This window comes from Poecile atricapillus, chromosome 1, assembly GCF_030490865.1.
Source record: "Poecile atricapillus isolate bPoeAtr1 chromosome 1, bPoeAtr1.hap1, whole genome shotgun sequence".
NCBI classification, from domain to species: domain Eukaryota; kingdom Metazoa; phylum Chordata; class Aves; order Passeriformes; family Paridae; genus Poecile; species Poecile atricapillus.
In genome coordinates this window covers 156,503,546-156,526,081 of record NC_081249.1, presented here as the reverse complement: position 1 = coordinate 156,526,081, position 22,536 = coordinate 156,503,546, and the positions used below count along the sequence as shown (strand labels likewise).

At 37.4% G+C, this 22,536-nt stretch overlaps 1 protein-coding gene across 1 annotated transcript; it reads right to left on the bottom strand.

Moving 5' to 3' along the window:
- Nucleotides 1-445: 445 nt before the first annotated feature.
- BRMS1L (BRMS1 like transcriptional repressor) lies at nt 446-22,084 on the bottom strand. Its single transcript, XM_058847213.1, has 10 exons — nt 21,878-22,084; nt 17,224-17,314; nt 13,768-13,895; nt 11,030-11,109; nt 7,853-7,949; nt 7,413-7,496; nt 5,990-6,054; nt 4,502-4,541; nt 3,632-3,758; nt 446-1,977 (listed from the first exon to the last, which is right to left on the bottom strand). Exons 1-10 carry the CDS (start codon nt 22,011-22,013, stop codon nt 1,854-1,856), a joined length of 972 nt encoding a protein of 323 aa, XP_058703196.1. The 5' UTR covers nt 22,014-22,084; the 3' UTR covers nt 446-1,853.
- Between the last annotated feature and the right edge of the window lie 452 nt (nt 22,085-22,536).

Below are 22,536 nucleotides of genomic sequence, written 5' to 3'. Positions count from 1 at the left end.
GTCCAAACTGCAAGGCTCTATGAAGCAAAGTTTTGCTTTGTAGAAGATCAGATCAGAAGAAGCTGTAGGAATAATCAATTGCAGCTAGAGAGATGCAAACTACAAAAGAGGTATGAGGAAAGGGGTGAATCACAAAAACTGTTTAGAGTACCCAGCATGGCCTAAATACAAATGATTTCAAGCATGCCAGCAGTTATGAGATTCTTAACAGTGTTTGATTTATAAATGTAACAGAATTAAGCTTCCATAAAAACTTTTGTAAAAGCTTGTAAAAACAAACAAAATCTATACATACAGACTGTCAAAAATCAAAAGAAAAAAGTGCAAGTCAAAAGTTTTTTTAAAAAAGCTTTAGGCCTTTGGATTATTTAAATATTTCCCTCTGCCATTTGGTAGATCAACAATTCCAACAAGACTAGAAAAGCAAAGAACAGAACAAAAGATATCCACTACCACAGATCATTTATTTATATACTAAGTTAAAAAATGCAAATATTTAATTACAAAAAGTTTATCAAACAACTGTATACATACAGTTCATATTCATGTTAAAAGCCAACACGTCAATTGATACTTTATGTACATTTGATTTATAATGTCATACAATTGTAGAAAAGCATTACACAGCAGAAACTGATTTGGCATTTGGAAAGAACTTACCACCCTGCACTAGAAGAGATGATTAATTTATATGTTACAATAATAATATTTATTTGCTGTAATCATTTAAAGCAAATGGATGCTTTATTTTCTCCAAGAAGAATCATCATAAGTGGAGATTAAAGTGCACATAACCAACGCGTTAACAATTCTTCAACAATCCCATCTATCATTCTAGATGCTCGAAGCACATCACATCAAGGATTTAGGACTTCTCTGTGGCTAAAAGAGCAAGACTTTAGAAGACACTCAGCTTCCTAAGCTGCATGAAATCCTTCTGGTGTACAATAAGATAAAACAAGGAACAGAAATTTTGAAAATAGTTTGGTGAAAAACTCAGTGTAAATTCTCCCAGATATATGACTTCTGGGGAAATATTTTCCTTTCCTAACAAAAACCCATCGTACTTCATACAACTGTGGACCAGACATGCAGGCCATGCAAGAGCATTTATGTAACCATCCCCCCAGTCGTTCTTTTTGGGCTACGTATAACACAGGTTGGAGCAACACTGTCTACCTTATGCATACATTTTGCTGGCAATCAAGAAAAAACATCACCAATGATTTGTCTGCTATAGAATAGGGTCCTACACTAGGAAAGTGCTCTTCAAAAACATAGTTCAAAATATTGGCTTTATCTCATTACAAGCAACATAGTAAACCTTACAAAATATAACACAGTTGGTACTAGTAGAGCTGTTGAGGACAATAACTTAAATAAATCAGTACACTTTGGATAAAATAATGCTTATGCATGTTACAATCTAGTCAAAAGCAACAGCTGAGCAGGCTAAATTTACATTCACAAGTGAAGCATGACACAGCCACTGAAAATAAAGTGAGTTGCTGGTAATTATGGTTATTTTTTTCACACCAACTGGTCACCAATGGGAAAAGAATTATTTTTTTCTTCATTTTACAAATACGCTAAGTTTTGAAGCATTATACTTGAAGAGCATACTTCATATCTTAGGCACTGGACCCAATTTAGAGGCAAAATGTCTGTTAACAGGATTTACCCTCCTCAGGTTTCTGAAGGCCGCCCATATGAAGCTTACATACAGCACGACCAACACACATTAGATACTGCTGTAAGTACATAAAGAATACAAAACACCATTAAATACAATTTTCACCCCATGGCACATCACGCATGGCAATACCATTAGTTTCATATCCAGGGAGCAGTGGTCAGTTGTGGTTATGCTTTATTGAATATTTTCCTTTCTGTAGCTGAGAAATGTACAGCTTAGACTTGCTTCCATCCGGTCTTTTAAACCAAACTTCATCATGGTTAATTGTTGTAATTATGGCACTACAGAAAATGAGGGAAGAAGGGTCAGGAAAAGAAAAACAAGAAGGATTTAGAAAGCTTATAAGCTAAAAATAACCTCAAAACTGCAGCTGTATTTCCACACAGTAAATGAAAATATGCATTAGTTGTAAAGGCTAGGCCCAAGATACTAGCACCACTCTAAGAGTAGAGTTTTAACAGAATTCCTTCCAACTGCATGTGTCTTTAGTGAAGGTAGCTAATGTTTCAGTCACCTATTTTATTTTCTTACAAGAAAACCCTAACAGGTACGAATACTTTAATTGTTTAAAAGAACAGTCACACAGAGAAAACACAACAATAAACTACCTGTAGTAAAAACACAAGAAAAGCCTTGAAATTGCATTGAATACGAAGTTCTTGAAAAAAAGTTGAACAACCTGAAGCCATGATTTAAGTCAAAAAAGGTATTCAACTCTTACTCATTATACCAAGACCATAAGAAATAAACTGAAAACTGATTTACTGATTCACTGCCAAATAAGCCCTGCTTTTATGCTCCTTGTGGTAACCTTTAACACAAATTGTGAACAAAACTCCCTCCCCATACCCCACAGAAAAAATATCATTTCAAGTAGCTTGATGGGGAAAATAGAAAGCACAAAACCAAACATTAAAGCAGTTATTAGAACAAAGGTCTATTGCATACTGAGTTTAAATTCCTCTAAGTCTTAGAAGTTGAGGGGGTCTTGAAAGCCCAGGAAAGCTCCACAGCATGATTGCCCTGTTAAGCATCAGTTTTTGGCTTTTGTCAGACACTGTATACTAAGGTCTTTACTTGGCCCAGTACAACTGCTGTATTCTGCTAAATTAATCCAGAGGTTTCCTTTTAATTTCAGACAATCTGTAGTTTACTAAAATACCTTCCTGTTTCAGCCCTGAACAAACACCAAAATCACCTAAATTTGTTCCTCCTCACCATATACAAGGAAGAAGAGAAACAGCCAGTTCTACAGTAAACTACTGACATATGAAATTAAAGTCAGTTTTCCTGAGTACATGTACAGATTTAATCAACACTGGGCTTAGACTTATTTGTCCCATTCAGTGAAAGGTAAGACATACATTTAATTTTAGATTAGACTTTTAGATTTTACAAATATTAACCATACAGAGAAAATACATTTATAGATCTTAAACATTTGACCAAATTTACACTCTAATATTTTGACTGTTCCAAGGTAGAACCTTTCTTAAGAGATGAAAATACCATAGAAAAGTTCACCTCTTCTTTCAGAGCACTAATCAATGGAAAACAAAGCTTATCTTCAACAGCATAAAGTGTTTTCCCATAATTAAGTATTTTTGGGTGGCCCAATAGAGCAAATTCTCAAAGCAACAAACACTCAAGATAAAATTACTCAAACTACCAAAAAAAATTACTCAAAAGCTATCAAAAACTAGTAACAGCTTAAATTGTTAGAGAGATCCTAACTTGACTACCCTCAGTCAATTCCAACTTTTACTAGCCTCTTTCACAAGTCAGCATGCATCTTTGGTAATGCCTGTCTTCCAAGGTATACTAGTAAATGTCAGAGGTGGCAGTATTTCCACACAGGCCTTACTCGGCAATGCCATCATCCTAGTTATTGCTTAACATGAATGTACAGAGCTGCATAAACTAAATAATCTTTACCTTGTAGGACATTCATCTTTCTTATCAATGCATATCGTCTGCCCTCGTCCATACCACTCGCCATCATAATAGAGTCTTCCTTCTTCAGATCTAGCACTATGTAGATGCTTTTCTAATTTGACAGGTGCTAAATTAAGTAACAAAATTGTTAGAAAAATAGACTTCTAATACTTATTCTAATAATTATTAAAGTGGTAAAATAATATTGACTTCACAGAAATCAGCTGTGTGGTTATTCATCAAGTTATTTACACAGAATACATATTTTTCCAACAGTAGTCTGTCTCTTAATAATTGCATAAAAATTGGAAGCAATACATCTTTTTACTTCTAGTCAGATAATTAAAAGTTTTATTTTCATTTTCAAATAGAAGCTATCCCCTACATGCCACTTTGTCCCTTTTCCTCCTCACCTCCAAATATGTGATTTTACTTAGAACATGCTTCTCACTTCAGTGCCCAATATGAGTACCACTCCTTTCCCACAGCTCTGCTTTTTCAGGGTTGTGGCTTGCGGTCAATGTGAGCATCCTTTGAAATGCCCCTGTAAGGTCCAGATGCTCTCAGTTTTCTGCTTAATCTTGTGCAAACACTGGCACAGCTTGTTAATATGAATTGCTGTAAACCACTGTTAGAAGCCTGAACTTTTGTTGATAACTTTCTAGAATTTGTGTCAACAGAAACAACAGCCATCAAGCTATAGGTATCAGCACCTGAGAGAGGGGTAAGACAAAGGCCACATCATCCAGCTACTTCATCCCATCCTCCATCACTATAGCAGTACTATAAAAAATACAATGTGCCTGGATGCAGTTTGCATCATTGGACACAGCAAGTTCTGGCTTGTGAAACTAGACCACGTTTACTTACGTTCTGGCTTTACCCTGTGTGGTCCCAGTGTAGCCATTGCCTTGAAACACAAAAGAAAATTAAAATTAGTCAGCAGACAGAGTCATTTTGTCTTAGCCACCAGCTTTAGTTGTGGAGTAACATGCAGTAGTACTTGCTTTTATATGCAAGCATATACTTGCATTTACTTGCAAAAAAAATACAATGAGAATTCTAAAATAAAAATGTTCAGTGGTGATGCAGTAGCTAAATAAAAAAGCATTTTGAGGGTGAAAAAAATCACCTTCTTTATTAAGTTTTGATTTCAATAACCCGAGCTTTTCTAAATTAAATTCTCAAAATTGCTCTTATGTAATTCTGTCAAGAAAACACAAAATTACACTTAACTCATTCTGAAAACCAAAATGCTATGTGAACAACATAATCTTTTAATTTATAAGCTCAGAAATGTTATTTCATACAAACTCCAGACCACGCAACCTTGAAAAAAAAAAGGCATTCGAGAGTTTTTAGGGGTTCATTTGTTTGCTTTTTGGGGATTTTTAAATTTCCAGAAAAGGCAAAACCCTAGTAGATCCTGGATTTGTTGCTATTCTTTAAAATTATGTAAAACTACAGAAAAGAACTCAAGGGAAAGATATTTTGTGTCTGCTCCTCTGATGCAACAGAAAGAGCAAAGTCAGACAAGTTCTCACATAAAGGTCACATTTTACTTCTTGTTTAGGAAATAGGTACAGGGAAAAAAAACAGGATAGAAACTGACTCAGAGCCAACTCCCCACTAAGTTTTTGAATTCACCTAAGTGGTTTGCTATTCCCTAAGCTGGGATGCACCAGGATCCTAGGGGAAGCTTTCTGACTGCAGGTACAAGGCAAGGAGAGCATTTCACTACACCAAGATCCTTCAACCATTTTACAATGATCTAAAAAAAGGCATTATGCAATTAAATGCTGGATTTATTTTTTCAAATACATCAACTGACTAAACAAATTTCTCTTCCTATAATCCATGATTGTCTTTGTAATCTAAGAAAAACACAGCTCCTCATTTTTATGTATAAAAGTATAAGGAGAGGTCAAAGCACAGAAATCTTAAAATAAAAACTTTACTACATGAAAACATGCCATATGAGATGTTATAAAACCTCATAAAGCAAAATCCTATCAGACTATCCTATCATAGTTTCTATCCAATTAGGCTAAACTATGAGAAAGCAGGTCCACTTAACACAGGCTTTAGGCTCACTTTTACATGGAAAATTATGGACTCCCCAATTTAGAGATATCTTCTTGCACTACTTTAATGGATTCCTCTGTATGATTTGGGTAGAATAAGAAGAAATAGCAATAACAGTTTGAAGTGAAAGGATTAACTGGCTACTGAAGAAACAAAAATCTATTTAGTGTTTTGATCATGTAAGAAATCCAGTTACATATTTTTAAGTAGCAAAAGGACTACACGTGAACCCAAATAAATCCACAGGGATTGGCATTCATCCTTTCATCTTACCTTTCTTATTGTTGTCCAGTCTTCAAGTATATCAAGGTCTTGTAACATATAAACTATATAAGGGCGTGGAAATGTTAGGGAAAACTCTTTTAAAAGGAAATAACAAAAATACACTGATATTTGTAGAAAGATATTAATAACTCTGTTGTGAAGATCTTTCACAAAAAGTGTACCAACACAAAGTAAAAGCTCAGTGCAAACACATCCATCTTTGAATTATGCAACCTGGAATCACATTTTTAGAATTACTAAGAGGTAATAATAGTATGTAGATATTCAGACTATTGGAGTTCAACATAAGGATAAGATAAAGAGCTGAGACACAACCATTCCATTCCTAACAGTTCAAAAATTATTCTATTTGCAATAATTTAAATTACAATTAAAATTCATTGTAATTTCAATGTTCCAGTGCAAAACAGCACCTACAGTAGTATCAGCTTAAATAAAATCATTATTTTTACAGTATTCTGCATCATGTATCTTCAAGAGAAAAGTATGGTCAGCACCACATAACTGAGTATCAAATATCAAAAAACAGGAGGTAGAAAGGCAAAGCCCCCTTCCTTAAGCTATCAACTGCAAAATAAAAAATGTGTGTTAGAACAGCACATGACCTTCAAATCAAAATTCCATATAGTACAGCTATTCCATTACAATAATCTTCACTTTCTACTTTGTTTCTCTCCATTTCATCTCTGAAAAATAAGTTTAGCAAAAGGTGTTATGGATGTTAAAAAAAAAAAAATCTAAAATGGAGAGCAAGCTTAAACTTAAATTCCATTTCAAATTTTAGAAGTCTTAAAATAATTTCAAATTTGTTTTTTCTCTAAATAGCTAAAAATAACAAAACAAAATCTGTATAAAATTTCTAGGTATTTGCTTTGCACAAATCAGACAAGTTCACAACTGTTTCTAAACTACAGTCAAAAAGAAAAATTCATTTACTTCACAACTGAAAGGATTTTTAGCTTTATAAACTGTCTGAAATTGCTGAGATTCTATACCTAATACTATATTAGTATTTTTGGTTTGGAATATACCCTAAAATGGCAAGGTAACTCAAAATTCACGGAATCCAATGCTATTTATATGGTCAGTTGGTGAAGTTCAAGTGGCCTAACTTGATTCTGCTTTTGCCTTGTAACTCTATTTTTCTTTAAGAGCTAGAAAAATCAACTTTTAAAAACATTTTCTACATAAAACTAGTAGCTAGGTAAGAGAATCTTAATTTCAATTTTCATGGTGGGATGAATGTGTCAACATGGCTTCTCTAATCTGAATAGACTAATGTCTACCATGCAAAAAACAGTTTTGATAATGCATAATCATTTCAACTTGATCTTAATGACATATGTAATAAAGTTAGCTATAAAACTGCAAGCACTACTAGAAAAGAACAATGATTTCAGTAAAAGGATATCTGATACAACAACAGGTTTCTTCTTATCTGGGCTAAATGGATCCTTCCTTTTCTTCCTGGACTGGAGCTCATCATTCCATAATTCTGAAAAGATATAATAAGAATATGCTATGAATCAGAAACATTTTCATGCTTAGCTCTTTTTATAGCAGAAAACATTGTGCAAAAATGAAAATTAATATTTTCTGGTGAGATGCTGTTTCTAAACAGAACAAAGGTGTTAAAAGATTATGTACATAGATTAATACTCTCAAAGACACAAGGGATGCTGACAACTATTCAATCAAAGTTGAAGTTTAAATTCAACCCCTGCCCAAAGTCTACAGCTGAATAGAATTCCAACAGATAATCTAAAACTCACTAGAAGTACTAGGTGTATAGTAAACTAATCAGTAGCCAGCAGATTAAAAACAAATTTAAAAAACTGAATTTCCATCTACCTGAGGTAATGTCAATGCTATGTCTGTCTTCTTCAAGTCTTCTAATCTTCTCTTCTAGTTCACTTTGTACAGTATCATACAAGAGAAGCTTCTCACTCTATAAAAGCAAGATCACACATTTTTATATTATTGAGTTCAATAATCTACATATTGACAATTTAAGGTATCAGTGGAAGGAACAGAAAAACAGCTTTTTCAGAAAGCATATGACAAAGCATATGACATCTCTATCCACTTTCTTAGCATGAGATCCTAGCTCCTTAAAGACAGCACACTCACTTAACACAAGTGAAAATATAATTACATATTTATCAACTACTGGTACCAAGAATAATTAAGAGCATGCAGCTAGCTCTCCAGAATAACTCTGCATTTTGACACAAATACAGTATTTTTCTTCTGGACAGAAAATATTTACTCACAATGGGTAACTGTAAACTATGCCACCTTTTATTACAAATCACAAAAGCTAATGTTTTCATGGGAAACTTTTTTATAAAGCTACCTCCTATACTAAATTACACAGTATCTATACAGATCAGTTACTCTTAGCATCAAAACCCACTAAATTCTCTAAAAGAGTAATCTGGAATTAAGCTGAGTTTCAAGCCTTAAGGAAATAGCTTTACTGCTCTTTCATAAGCTTGTTGCATATTTCCAAAACTATGAGTAGAAAATACAGCAAATTGTTTGATTTTAACATTCATTTTCAGTGAGCAATGTCTTCAACAACTCTGGAAAACAGAGAGCTTGGACTTACTGAAAAAACAGGGTAAGCAGCACAAGTCAATGCATCCAGATATCTGCTCCCATGTCTCAGTCAGAAGCTGCAGTTCCCTACAGCCAAATGAGCAGAAGTCTGCACCTCAACTGCTCTTGCCCACAGCACAGTAAAAAAAAATTCCCTTTACCCATGTTCAAGCTAGTTTGCTGGAGTGAAGCAAATTGGTTGGAATGGACAAAGAACCCTATTCCACAAAATGATTGTCATGCTTACCATTCCCTCTAGTTACAAAGTATTGAAATTCTAAAGACCTCCTTTCACATATTTTTGAACCCCTCATTATAAAAAAACATTTCCCAGGTGAATTTAAAAGGCAGAAGCCTTTTTACATATATCTGAAGTGACAATTGAGTGTTATCTGTTCTGAGACCATTTTAAAATTAAATAGTGTTTGTGTTTAGACATGTGTTCTGCTTCAGATACCTGGTAACAAATAAGGTGTGAAAAGCTATTACAGGCATCAGAGGCATTCTTGCTGAATGGTTATACTCCAGAGCAACAGTAATTCTACAAGCAGAATTTCTGACTTAATAGAGCTTTTTACCCCAAGAGACTGGTATTGGATGGTGAATTCTGAATGTTTCACATAACAGCAAAACAAGGGACAAAGACCACCTTAAAGAGGAATAATACACAGCCAAAGCAAATCATTCAATCATGGATAAGAGACCTTGCAAGTCTTACAAGATTCTGTCCAGCCTCAGAAGTATTCACAGCAGCAAAGACAGCCAGTAATGAGGCATCTTTCATAATACCTAATTCTTTCCCACGGCATCAAGAAAATGGAAAGCTTTTCAAAAGCATACATGCGCATTCTTGCTTTATTGGTACAGCAGGAACCAGGAATTCAGGAATATGGTGAACCACTCAGAACACCTTTAAGCAACTGTAAGGGAGTTGAGGAGAACTGTGATGAAAACCTCAGGATCTAAGCAGCTGTGCTCAGGATTGGATATACATGTACTTGAGTGTTTGTACTACAGTATCCAGTATTTAGATACATGAACAGGAATCTTTATGTTCAAGGAGAGAAACGTATTTTTCTCATAACTGTTTTTGAAATGACAACTCTATCAGTAGCTGCCTAATGCTAATCTCAAAAAGACTTATTTGGTTTTGTTATTAAAATGTAAGACATTCCTTGCTAAAATTATGTCAGATATTTTGGTTACTTTCTTGGTAATCTTTTTATGGAAAAGGTAAAAAAAATCATGTGGGAATCCATTAATAAGAACTTGATAATGAAAAATAAGAAGCCTTAGCGATAGATAGACAGATAGACACATAGACAGACAGATAGACAGATAGATAGATATGTAAAGCCAAACTAATAAAAACTCTTCAACATTTTCATTAACAACTCAGACAGGGGACTCAAAGGAATACTAAGTAAATTTGCCAACACTGGGAGGGGCTGCTGACTCCCTCAAGGTCAGAGAGGCCCTGCAGAGACTGACAAATGACAGGGCTGGGCAATTGCCAACCAAATGAAGTTAAAAAAGAACAAGTGCTGGATTCTGCATCTGGGACAGGGCAATCCTGGATGTACAGACTGGGGAATGAGAGGCTGGGGAGCAGCACCACAGAAAGGGACCAGGGGGTCCTGGCTGATGTCAAGCTGAATCTGAGCCAGCAGTGCCCTGGCAGCCAGGAGGAACAACCTGTCCTGGGGTGCATCAGGCACAGCATGGCCAGCCAGGCAAGGGAGGGGATTGTCCTGCTCTGCTCTACACTGGGGCAGCCTCAGCTCGAGTGCTGGGGCAGTTTTGGGCACCACAAGTTAAGAAAACTATTAAGCAACTACAGAGTGTTCAGAGGAGGGCCAGAAGGATGGTGAAAGCTCTGGAGGGGAAGCCGTATAAGGAGCAGCTGAGGTGACTTGATCTCTTCAGCCTGGAGGAGACAGAAGGGAGATCTCATCCTGGTCTTCAATATCCTCAAAATGATAGATACCAAGCAGAAGGGCAGAAACCAATCTCATTACTCTCGTGACCAGAGATAGGATTTGAGGAAAAGCCATGAAGCTGAGACAGGGGAGGTTTAGGTTGGGTATCACGAGAAGGTTCCTCACCCAGAGGGTGGTTGAGCACTGGAATGGGCTCCCCAGAAAAGTAGTCCCAGCTTGTCTGAGTTCAAAAAATGTTTGGACAGCACTCCTAGGCACATGGTTTGATTCTTGTGTGTCCTGCACAGGGCCAGGAATTGGACTAGATCATCTTGATGGGTCCCTTCTAACTCAGCACGTTCTATGATTCTAGTTTTTAGCTTTGAATAACCTCTTGCATGGGCTTAAATATTACACAGCAATTGCATTCAAATAGCAAATAACTGGAAAAGCATAACAAACAGTAGTTACATTATATTAGCTATCAAAATGAAACATCTGGCACAACCTCACAGTGCTGCCGAGAGGCTTGAATTTCACATTCATATTTGTTCTTCACAGATTCCAGACAAAGCTCTCTATAGATACCTGCAATCAGACAAATTATAGCAATATTACTTTCTTTAGCAAATATCCAACTTCAGAATTCTATTTTAAGACTGCCTGCAAGTCCAAACACATGCACACAGTGGAAAATACAGATGCATTGTATTAGGCACTTAGAGTGGCTGGCTGCTTTAAAGAATAAAAATAAGAACATGTTAATCCTTAATTCTGAAGATCTGAGGAAAACTAAATGTTATTTGAACTCCCTATCCTGTCAATCAATAAATTACACCAGTGGTCACACTAACTTTAGAAAATATGTCTGTTTGATATTTCTGATCAAACTTTCCTGAATGTTATCAGTTTTCAAATTTGAACACTGAATGGCTGCTTCTATTTTCTAATTAGCATTTAAAATAAGGTTCTGGGGTTTTAAAACAGCTAGAAAAATAATTGAAAGAAAAAGGTTTTTACAAATTAACATTTGGAATACTTTATAATGCATGACCTTAATAAATTACATTAATTAACAAAACTGTTCCATTCTTAAAACAGTCACCTTGTGATAAAGGGTACTACTTCTAAGTATTAGGAGCATTTTTAGACATTTCTGGAAATGTGTCCACTAAGCAGCTGAAAAAAACCTGAGAGGTATCTGAAATGTAATATCTGGCAACCATCAATAGAACTCAATTTAATATAATCAAAGCACTCAACAGAAAACATTTATATTGCTTCAGATTAGAAACTTAAGGAGTTACGTTTGCATACACAGTGGTGGTGTCTTGCAACTGAAGAACTTTCAAAACCAACTTCCCTTATAATTCAATTTACTAGAAATGAACACAGTACTAGCAGAACAAAACTACTAACAGCAATCCCTCTGAAAAACAAACCAAGTATTGCATCAAGTTTCCACAGTGAAGCTATTCTAGAATTCAAAATGTTCTTTTTTTACATTGTTATGTTATGCTGGCTTTTATTTTCTTAATATTTATGGCTGACTGGCATATTTAGGTCACTGTTTATTTGCCTGAAATTGAAAAATATAGGTATGAACTGTTCTAGAAGAAACAGCTGTTTTTCTGACTTGCTGTAATAGTCAAGATTCACATTTTGTGTGAATAGAGCCTTAGAGAGCTGAGGAACACAAGTTTCTTTTCTAAAACAGATGCAATTATATTCAAAGTTTAGATATATATAGTTTAGTTTGGGGGTTTTGTCACCACTTCCTCCCCTTTCTCAGGTAACAGTAGGTCCTTACAGGTTACCTGCTGGATCTCAAGTCCTGCTATTACCCACTTCTGTCAAGACTCTCAAACTGTAAGAGCAAATGAGCCAGTTCTGCAGTCTCTTGCTCTCTCTGGAATAATTTTATCAAGGTCATTCAGTTGGGGACAAATGGAAAAAAAACTGTTTTATATTCTCAGCTTCAAGGAAACTGCTGGTTTTAAGTTGGGTTTTTTTACATTGAAACATGGCTCTTCAATGGTGCTGAAGACCAATCAGGAGAATGTGTAGTATGCTGTATATCCCATACCCACCCACATGAAAGCACTGATGGACTGCCACACTTAAAACTGAAAATTAAAAGCCTGGATTAAGGTTGCTTTTATACCAAACCTTTTGCAAATTCAACTGAGATCCTCCCACAAAGCCTAAGTGGGCTACTTAGGGCTAGTCATATAAATTTGGGCTAAGAACTTTAAACTCAGAAATGCTGGGTCAGCAGCTGAGAAAAAGCATTAGAAATAAGACCTGGAGGGAGCGAAATGCAACGGATCAAAAGATTTCAAATTCCCAAAGTCAGAAGTACCAATGAAGACATACTGGGTAGTACTGAAACAGCACTAGTATTACAGGAAGTATAAGGTGGCTTGACATTTTTCAGTTAGCCTGCACCATGTTTCTGCTAAATTTCTCAGGAAAGACACTGGTACAGCTTCTCTGGCTACAGAGATCACAGGTGTCTGTCTTTTGGCTCTCTGACAGCCTGTGTTAGGTAATCCTTAGACAGCTGAATCCTCCTAGTGGAATCAAGCTGTAACGTAACAAATTTACAATAGGAAAGTATAGAACTTTTCCTATAATATTAGCATTTCATATGATTATACAGTTGTATATAAGAAGATAAATGTTCTTGCCGCCTTCTATGAGCACAAAAACCTGTATAAACATTGGTTTTAATAACTAAAATTCAGCTTAGGGAAAAGCACCAAGGACAAGAGGTTTTTCCTCCTTCCCTAGACAGAACAGAAGGATAGGAGCAGAGGAGTAGAAGAGAGACTAGAAGGGCAGGAAAAAATGTCAACATATTAGATAGCAAGCATTTCATGACATAGCACCTACATATCTCTTCAAAAGTGACCACTGTGTACACTTGATCCCAAACCTTCTGACTAAAAAAATTCTTAGTTTTTACTCAGTAATTTTGTTCCTGCTACACAAAGGCAAGTATTAAATGAAACATAAAAAAAAAAAGAGACGTATTTTTAGTGTGGTATTATCAGGCACCTTATGCAAGGAGGTAAGCAACATATTAATTTTGATCTAAAAACTACTACATATTTAAAATTATGCTGCAGTATTTCTAACTTTAAAACATAATCCTTCTTCAATTCTAAAGAAAACAGTAGATTGACCTTAAAATGCATAGCAAGTTCCTACTTTGAAACAGCAATACTCATTTTACATGCCTACCTGCCACCTTGGTTCGGATTTGCATATTTTCTTGTAAAGCTGCCAATGGTTCTAAATATTCAGGTGCTTTTCCAGCTATGACCTCTTGTAGCTTTGCATCCACTTGGCTTAATCTTTCTTTGTAAAGTCTTAAAATAACAGAAATAGAAGTAGATATTTTATTTAAAATAAAACACAAGTTAGAAGAAACATTCTTAAAATAACTATTTGTCATCTCTCTGTTAATGCTATGGAACACTGAAACAAAATGATGATTTGCTAGTGTTTGAATTTTCCAATACATATTTTCTTTTTGAACAACACTATCCATGTCTATTCTGAAAAGCAAATGCAAACAATCAGAAGTGCAGAAAAGATAAAATTAAATGTATCTCCGTCTCTAAGGAAGAAAAAAATATTGCACATCTGTTAATAATAGGACATGAATCAACATGGAAGAGGAGATGAAAAGGCACTACAATATGTAAGAACAAACTGGTTATTTCATGAGAGAGAAAGACAGTTTGTGGACAGAAATGATCATTCACATTTGACTTCACCTATCTGCTCCCACACTACCATACACCAAGGAAAAAGAGATGCAGGTGCTTAATGAAGCAACCCTCAATTCAACTCCTGTGAAAATCTACATGTTGTGTACTATTATAAATATCATGAGATAATTTCTGATATATTACATTACTGCCAAAAGGAAGTGTACTTAAAATATTTTTATTTTATCTGAAATTCAGTCATCCCATAAAAGCTGATATTTTCTGGCAGACAATGAAAAAAATCTGCTTGCACTTTGAAGAATTTAATGTAATATCAATTATAAACATTTCAATCTCAATAAAGCTCCACTTACTTGTAACTGTTAGTGTCCCATGTTAGAATCATCAATATAACTAACTTTTCCTGTTCTCATTTTGCACCGCACAATCAAAAGGTGAAAAATTAAAGCAAACATGTCCAAACTCTGTAAGTGTTACAAACACATCAGTTGTTTTGTTACCTATTTACATAGACATAACAGATGTCCTTGGGACAAGGATGCTGCTTTTTACTTAAACTGCATAGGGCAAGTAATTAATTAGACAAAATAAAGTTCATGTATGTTGATATAACGAAGACCTCTTTGAGAAATAAATACCTGTTTACCTTGCCACCAGGATCAAGTGTTACTCAGCTATTACAGTATGCAGCTGATCAAACCCCAGTTTGCTGGGCTTAACCCCTGATGAGCATGCTCTGCACAAGGTGGTTAACACAGAGCTACAGCAGAATTATTTAGCCAGACCATAAACCTGGCTGCACAGTGCACCTGAGTCAGTCACTAACATTTGGTTACACAGCACCAAGTACCAGCTACATAAGAGCAAGCAGTATGGACTGGTGCTGTCAGCACCTGGTACCATGCAGCAGCTGATGGACTACAACTATTTATCCAGTACTTTCAAACAGTGATTTTTCTAAAATGAATAAATGCTTTCAAACCACTATAAATGCTACTTATCTCAAAATGTCCGAATTCAGTTTCCCTGAAACCGATGAGGAGGCAGATCCAACTATTACACCATCTCTGCTGTTAGCTGTGACAAAAATCCTATTGTTTATGCATTTTTTTCTACTTTCCCAATGTCATCATCTTCCTCTTCACAGCTGCTTCTCCCTATAACCCCTCTTCCATGACTCTAATGCTCCGTTTCTGGTATTCCCACCACCACTGTTCTTCCAGCCCACACAAATACCTCAATCTCCCAACTAACCAATGTGTCTCTACACCTTCCTCCATATACCACAGCCCTGCCATTTCTCTAACACCATTTGCAAGCCCTAAGCCCCCAAAAGAATTTGTTCCTTCCTCTCAAGAACACCCTCTCTCACATTCTCTCCTTAAAGATCTGTTTCCACAAATTGTTTTCAGTCATCCAAGCTGCTGAACAGATGGTAGAGTAACACTGAACTCAAAAGCTGACAGTTTTCTTTTCCAAATGTCAAACCAATCAGTACTAACTGATCATCACCAACAGCATCAGTTGGCTGCATTTCCCAGGTTTTTCCATGCTCAGCCCAAAGAACAGCAGGACAAATGGTCTTCTCTAGACACTGCAGCAAGGAATTTCTTGTAGGGCAATTTTTTCCAGACACTATTATTTCCAGATCTCACCGTGTCCTGTTATGCAAAGCAAGTTATAAGGTCTCAGTTCTGTAGCAGAAAGAACTATTTCACAATACAAATATGCATCTGAACCATATTAACAACTGACTAAGTTATCAATTAAAGCATATGCCCAATAACAGACCAAGTTTTCTCAAGTTTTACTTACCACATACCTTATTAAGTTAGCTGCCAAAATGTCACCAATTTAAACTTGAACAGACGTATCTAACTTGCAGTTAAAACAAATTAACTTCACATACACTGCTGGAGCTTGTCCAAAGGACAATGAAGCTGGTGAAGGGTTTGGAGCACAAGTCCTGTGAGCAGTACTGAGGGAGCTGGGGTTTAGCCTGGTGAAAAGGAGGCTCAAGGGAGATTTTACTGCTCTCTACAGTGACCTGAAAGACGTTTGTAGCGAGGTGAGGGTCAGCCTGTTCTACCTGGTAACAAGAGGCAGAATAGAGGAAATGGTTGCACCAGGGGAGGCTTAGACTGGATATTAGAAAAAATTTCTTTGCTGAAAGAGTGTTCAAGCATTGGAACAGGCTGCCCAAAGAAATGGTGGAATCCCTGAAAGTGTTAAAAAATATGCACAGATGTGGTGCTTAGAGACATGGTTTAATAGTGGACATGGCACTGTTAGGTAAATGGCTGGACTTCATGATCTCAGAGGTCTTTTCCAACCTTAATGATTCTATGATACTAATGACAGGCTGTAATACAAATAACAATCACTTTTGAATAACTGTGGCTATTAAGTTTATCTCTTAAGTAAGTTTTTACTATCTACTTATGTAGATATTATGGCAGACAGAGATAACAGTATTTTCATTTTATCTTGTACTGGTACCAGGTTTGCAGTAATTACAAGAAACTTTCATTAGTACCAAATATAAAAAAATACTGCTGAAAAAAAAAGCCCAACCTAATTTCTTACTTAGCAAAGACAATACACTTAGGTCTGTCCCACATATATAAAAGTATGATAATGATATTGAATGAATAAGTAATTAAACAAAATCTCACATTTCCCTGAATTCCTTGGTTCTACTAGGGAGTTTGATGCAACAGAACCAGATTAGCCCTTCACAGGAACAACATTTCAAAACCATCCTTACAGTGAAACAAAAAATACATGAATACATGTAGAAGCATTCTAGAGCAACTGCCTGCAAGTAACTTCAGATTTTGCAGTCCTTACTCTTCTCCAAAAGTAGCACCCACATATATGAAAGACAAGAAACACCAGCTGCATACAATATTTTCATGGAAAGGATCCTCAAATGAGGCACTCGAAACATTAAAATACTTACTGATCTTTAAGGTCTGTAAATTGCTTTTCAAGATTGGACATTTCATCTAAACATTCCATTCTTCTTCTTTCACAGTCCTCATCATCCATTTCTAAGAATAAAAAAAAAAAAAAATTAACAATGTTATTTGCAACCAAATAAACTGGATATGTTTCTAATGAATGCAGAAGGGAATCCAAATTATAGCCACGAACAGTTTCTCTTATATTATTATTTTCATATAGCAGAATATGAGAAATCACTTGGCATATAAGCTACAAAGTACAAAACCTGGATCTAATTCTAGAATAAATGCCATAAACAGAAATTCTTCTTCCTTAAAACAGGAAACAACAGCATTGTAAGACCTCAAGAGGGTAATTTAATGACTGAAATACAAAGAATACATAAGAATGCATGAAACAGAAAAACTAAACAATGTATATCACACCAAATCAAAGATACCATTAAGCATGAGCAGTTATAAGCCACCACTGAAAATTCAAGTGTATCCTGGGTTAGTACAAACAAAAGCAATCCCTGGAACACAAGCATAGTTCAGTGCTACATTTGTCATACAAAATTCAAGATTTGTTTTATTAATATTCTTTAAAGAAAAAGTAACATATAATTTTGAAACAGGTTTCATCCTATCCAATTGGAAGAGGTCCTTGGAGTTGAAATATTAATGTAAAAATATTTGCAGTTCATTTTAATGACCACTTGAAATTACTCTAATGAAACATTTCTTAACCTGAAAAGTCTAGAACACTGCGTATACTTGACTTTATATGCTTTTATGCAACAAGAGTAGTTAATGTTAAACTCTTCTCACAGATTTTATTTCAATTTATATTCCTGATTTTTTTCATAATTTACCTAGAGAAGATAAAGCAACATAAGTACACAATTTTTTGCCAAAACTTTTAACACCGCCATTAAGACATCCAATGTCACTAAACCTCAGTTGTTACCTCCATTGGTCCTTCTTAGACTAGAAAACTGAGAAACTAAGATACAAAATTCTTTACTCTTTCCCAACCTTCTCAGAATAAAAAGAAAAAAGGGCTTTGTTAAGCCATATTCAAAAGTCAGATAAGTGAAACTGCTTTATAACAGCAGTGTCTGCAGGAATTTACCCTCTACAGTTAGACTGCAGCTGACCATTATCAACCAGCAGCAGGCATGCAGAAGGGATGGCCATGCACCCAGAAACTGGTGCGAACAAGCCAGATGCTTGACAGAAGGCACTGTCCTAAGGAGCCCTTACTTATGTAAGCAGTTACATTGGCAAGAAAAATCCTACCTCCTGACAGAGAGGCAAAGTAGGATCCTGAACCCAGCAGGGATCACTCTTTTAGGCTATAAACAACTCTGAGCTTCCTGCTTCTTCCTCACATTTTTCCAACAAACATATTTAACTGCTTCAAGCTGTCTCCTACACCAACTACAGAATGCAGCATGCAATTCTTCATTCTTACTGTTTTGCAAAACAGCATGGCAATTAGTAAAGCTGATGAGGCCAAAGGAGTAGCTTCAGGACCACTAGCTACTTGGAAGGATCTGATTAAATCAGATTTGTCTACTCAGACGTCTCTGCACTTAACTTCTTCCTGAAATCATCACAAGCTTTTAAGACTAAAAACTGTACTAACTTTCTCTGCCTGGATATGAAAACCAACAGTCAGGACAGCAATACCAATCAGTATTACAAAGGCAACTATGAGTCCAAATTAAAGATCTAGTGAAGTCTGTCACATTAATGTCAGAACAATCAAAAAAGACAGTGCACAAAGTTTAAAAACACAATATAACCTGAAGTATTTGAAAGCAGAGCAAGAAAATTTGAAGACATAACTTGAAAAAAATACAATGAATGGGGAGGGTGGGGGAAGAGCATAACAGGCTGTTAAGAGATACTATTTATGTTAAAATATTGCTCTCAAAAGCGAGGCAGAACCATAATCCCAGAATAAGGCTGAAAATCCTATTAAAGAACAGTTTTATTTGACTGTTTGATACAATACCCAAGCCAAAATAGATTTAGCAACTTCTAATTTGGCCAGATTTAAGGAATGTGGCAATCATATTATTCAGAGTTGTCAGAAGCATTTCTGTGCTACAAAAATAAATTTTCTTTAAAATGTGAAGGCATCTCCCAGTGAAACCGAACAGGAACACTGGGATAGCCACAACTTTTCCCCTTTATTCTCCAACACGTTTCAAATGTGTTCTGCTATACTTTTGATTCTAGGTATGTTTTAGCAAGGAGTTAACTCATAAGCTTTTCTTAAATCAACATGGACTTTGTTTGCGTATGTGTAGGGAGTACAAAGCAAAGAAAACTAGAACTGCAATCCTGGTTGAGGATCAGAGCACACCCACTGTTGGAGGGGAAAGGGACTGCATCTTACATTTTAAACCTGTGTTGAAAGGAAATTGCTATGCATTGGCATCTGAGGGTGCAGCTGACTTCCTTGCAGATGAAGAAATAACACACAGTTCTCTCCAATCTCCTCTCAACTACAAATACTCTCAAAAATCTTTGACTTTCTGCCTAGAAGTCTTAATTCTACCTGTAATTTATACTAAATGTCAACTCACATTCCAAGTTGCTCTTCAATTGTTTCATTTTTAGTCTTCCTCCAAAAAGATACATAAAACAGTGAAGATTTTCAGAGTCCTGAAATAGCTTTAATTCCCCACTTACAGAATTTCTTCCTCATGGCCTTAAACAACACACAGACTATGGAATACGCATTGCTGAAGAAGTAAAATGTTGTAAGTTTAAATCTCATGGCTTTCCAAATGAAAACTGGAAAAATTGGAGGTGGAAGATAGCTCATTTCATATTAAAACAGTTGCCGATAGGCCCATTTGTCTCAAAACTTCAGAGTTTTTATATAGTTTCATACTCCAAAAAGTACAAAAAAGTGTACAAAAACCACTTGCAAAATCACAGTTGTTTTTTCCTACTATACTCAAGCAGTCCAACACAGTAATTAGGGCAACCTGGTTTAAAGATAAAAAAATCCACACAGCACCTAAAATAGCTTTTTTTAATAAGCTGTGACCCATATAAAGTGCTTCAAAAATTGGCCAAATTCTCCTTTGGGATAGTGAATATAACTTGTGGCTTTTTAAATTTATCCCTAACAAATTATTCTATATCTCAGCCAATAAAACACCTGTATTAAATTCATAACATCAAAATGAACAGGATAGAAAGAGTGCCAGCTCTCAAGGACGAATCATGCTTCCTCTAACAGCACCTTTTGTATTCTCAGGCATCTACTAGACAGAAAAAAAAAAAAAACGCTGAATGCAAGCAAAGCAAATGAAAAATTTAACCAAAAAAAAAGAATCATTACTAATTTCAATTGAGACTTATTTCTTGGGGTGCTAATTATTTTAAGTCCATAGAAACAATATGCTTCTAAGGAGTATGTCCATATTGGTCAAGACATTGAGACAAGCATGTAATTTTCTGTAATCACCATCCTTTAAGTACTCCCTTAAAAGCATTTCTCTGTGGAATGCGATAAAAATTATCTGGAGAGTTTCTTGTATTGTTTTAAAGAAACACGAACAGACTACATCACTTAAAACACACACACTCCTTCCTAATCCCAGACTCTCAGGCACAGAGTGTGATTCTCGGGGTGTCCTGTGCAGTCAGGAGTTGGTCTCAATGACCCTTCTGGGTCCCTTCCAACTCAGCATACTATACAGTCTTAATGTGGTGATATAGGGACCTCAGCACTGAATCACTTAAACTGCCAGAACCGCATGTCAGGACTAGGACTAGGATTAGTCCTGGTCCGCATCTGTATCAGGACTTTTCTCAACTCACTAACCCTGTCCAACCTTCCTTTCCATCCACTGTCTTGCATCTCATCAGTAGTCAAAAAAGGCATCACAAACTCCTACCAGTTATCACCTGGAAGTATGTTTTAAGACCAAAGACAGAAAGTAGTAATCACAAGGAAAGTCTGAAGAGATAATAATAACCTTCTTAATAACACAGTGTAAATTAAGCATAGAAAAAGTAATCCTTTGAAAGCTAGATTTCAGCTACTAATGTAATTCAAAATCTACAGTCCATAGGGAAACTGTGGAAAAAAAGAAGGGGCCTCCAACTGAGCAGAGGTTGAAGCCATTTGCAAAAGAGGCCAGTGGTATTGATAGGGCTTTCAATATCCCCTCAAATACAGGTCTTAAAACACCCTAGTTGAAATTCATGAGCTTGCATGGAAATACGTACTTATATGTACGTACACACGTGGTCATGTATGCAGACGTATGTTCATATGCCAAGCCTCTGAGTGGAGACCTCAGCGAGGAGCCCCTCGGCGAGGACGCACTCAAGCCTCCGGGCTCTTCCCCGGAGCGGAGCAGCGCGGCCCAGGCCGCCATGGCCGGGCGCCAGCCTGCTCCGGAGCCGCCGGCTCGGGGCTCAGCGGGGCTCCCTGCCCATGCGCCCCGCCCCGTTCCTGCGCCCTGGCCGCCGGCCCGGAGACGAGCCGCTGAGCCGAAGCAAAGGCTGGGCCGGGGCGGGGTGACCGGGGGGAGGGGAAGGAGGGACACCGACAGCCGCCAGAGCCGGGACAGAATCGGTGTGCCCCCGGGGCAGCGCCAAGCGCTGAGGAAGCCGCCTTGCGGGCGGCTGCCGTACCTGAGCTGTCCCCCTCCTCGGAGACGGACGAGCTCTCGGTCTCCTCCTCCTCAGAGCTGCTGCCCTCGTTCTCTCCGTAGTCCACCTCCATCTCATCGTGATTATTCTCCTTCTTTTCCCGGGAATGGACCGGCATCGTCTCCGCCGCTGCTGTGGAGCCCCGAGCCCGCCCTTCCCGCCGCCGCTCCGCCGCCACCGGCCGCTCCGCTCCGCCCGCCCACTGGCCGAGTCCCGCCGCCGTCTGGCGTCAGCACGCGCGCGGCGTTCTGGGAATTGTGGTCCGCCCTGAGAGGAGAGGACCGGCAAGGCGCTGGGAGGGGCCGGGTGTGCGCTTTTCGGGCCCCTCTCCGCCCGGGGACACTCACAGGACTGCTCGGCACCGAGAGAGGCTTCAGCGCGGCCGGGCAAAGTTCGGAGAGCTTTGTACCTGCCCGCGTCTCTCGCAAGAGGCCGAGCGAGGCTGTGGCCCTGTGCGGCGCGGGGTTCGGTCGTGACCGTTCCCTGCCGGAGTAGCGCAGGGACAACGCTGGGCCTCACGTCTGCCCCACCATCCGCCTGGCTCCTGCCGAGGAGTTCTGCATCCTGGCAAGCTGTCCCTTATGGCTCGGATCTCACAGGGGAGAGGTCCCTGCGGTTGTTAAGGGGTAATTCTTTACTGT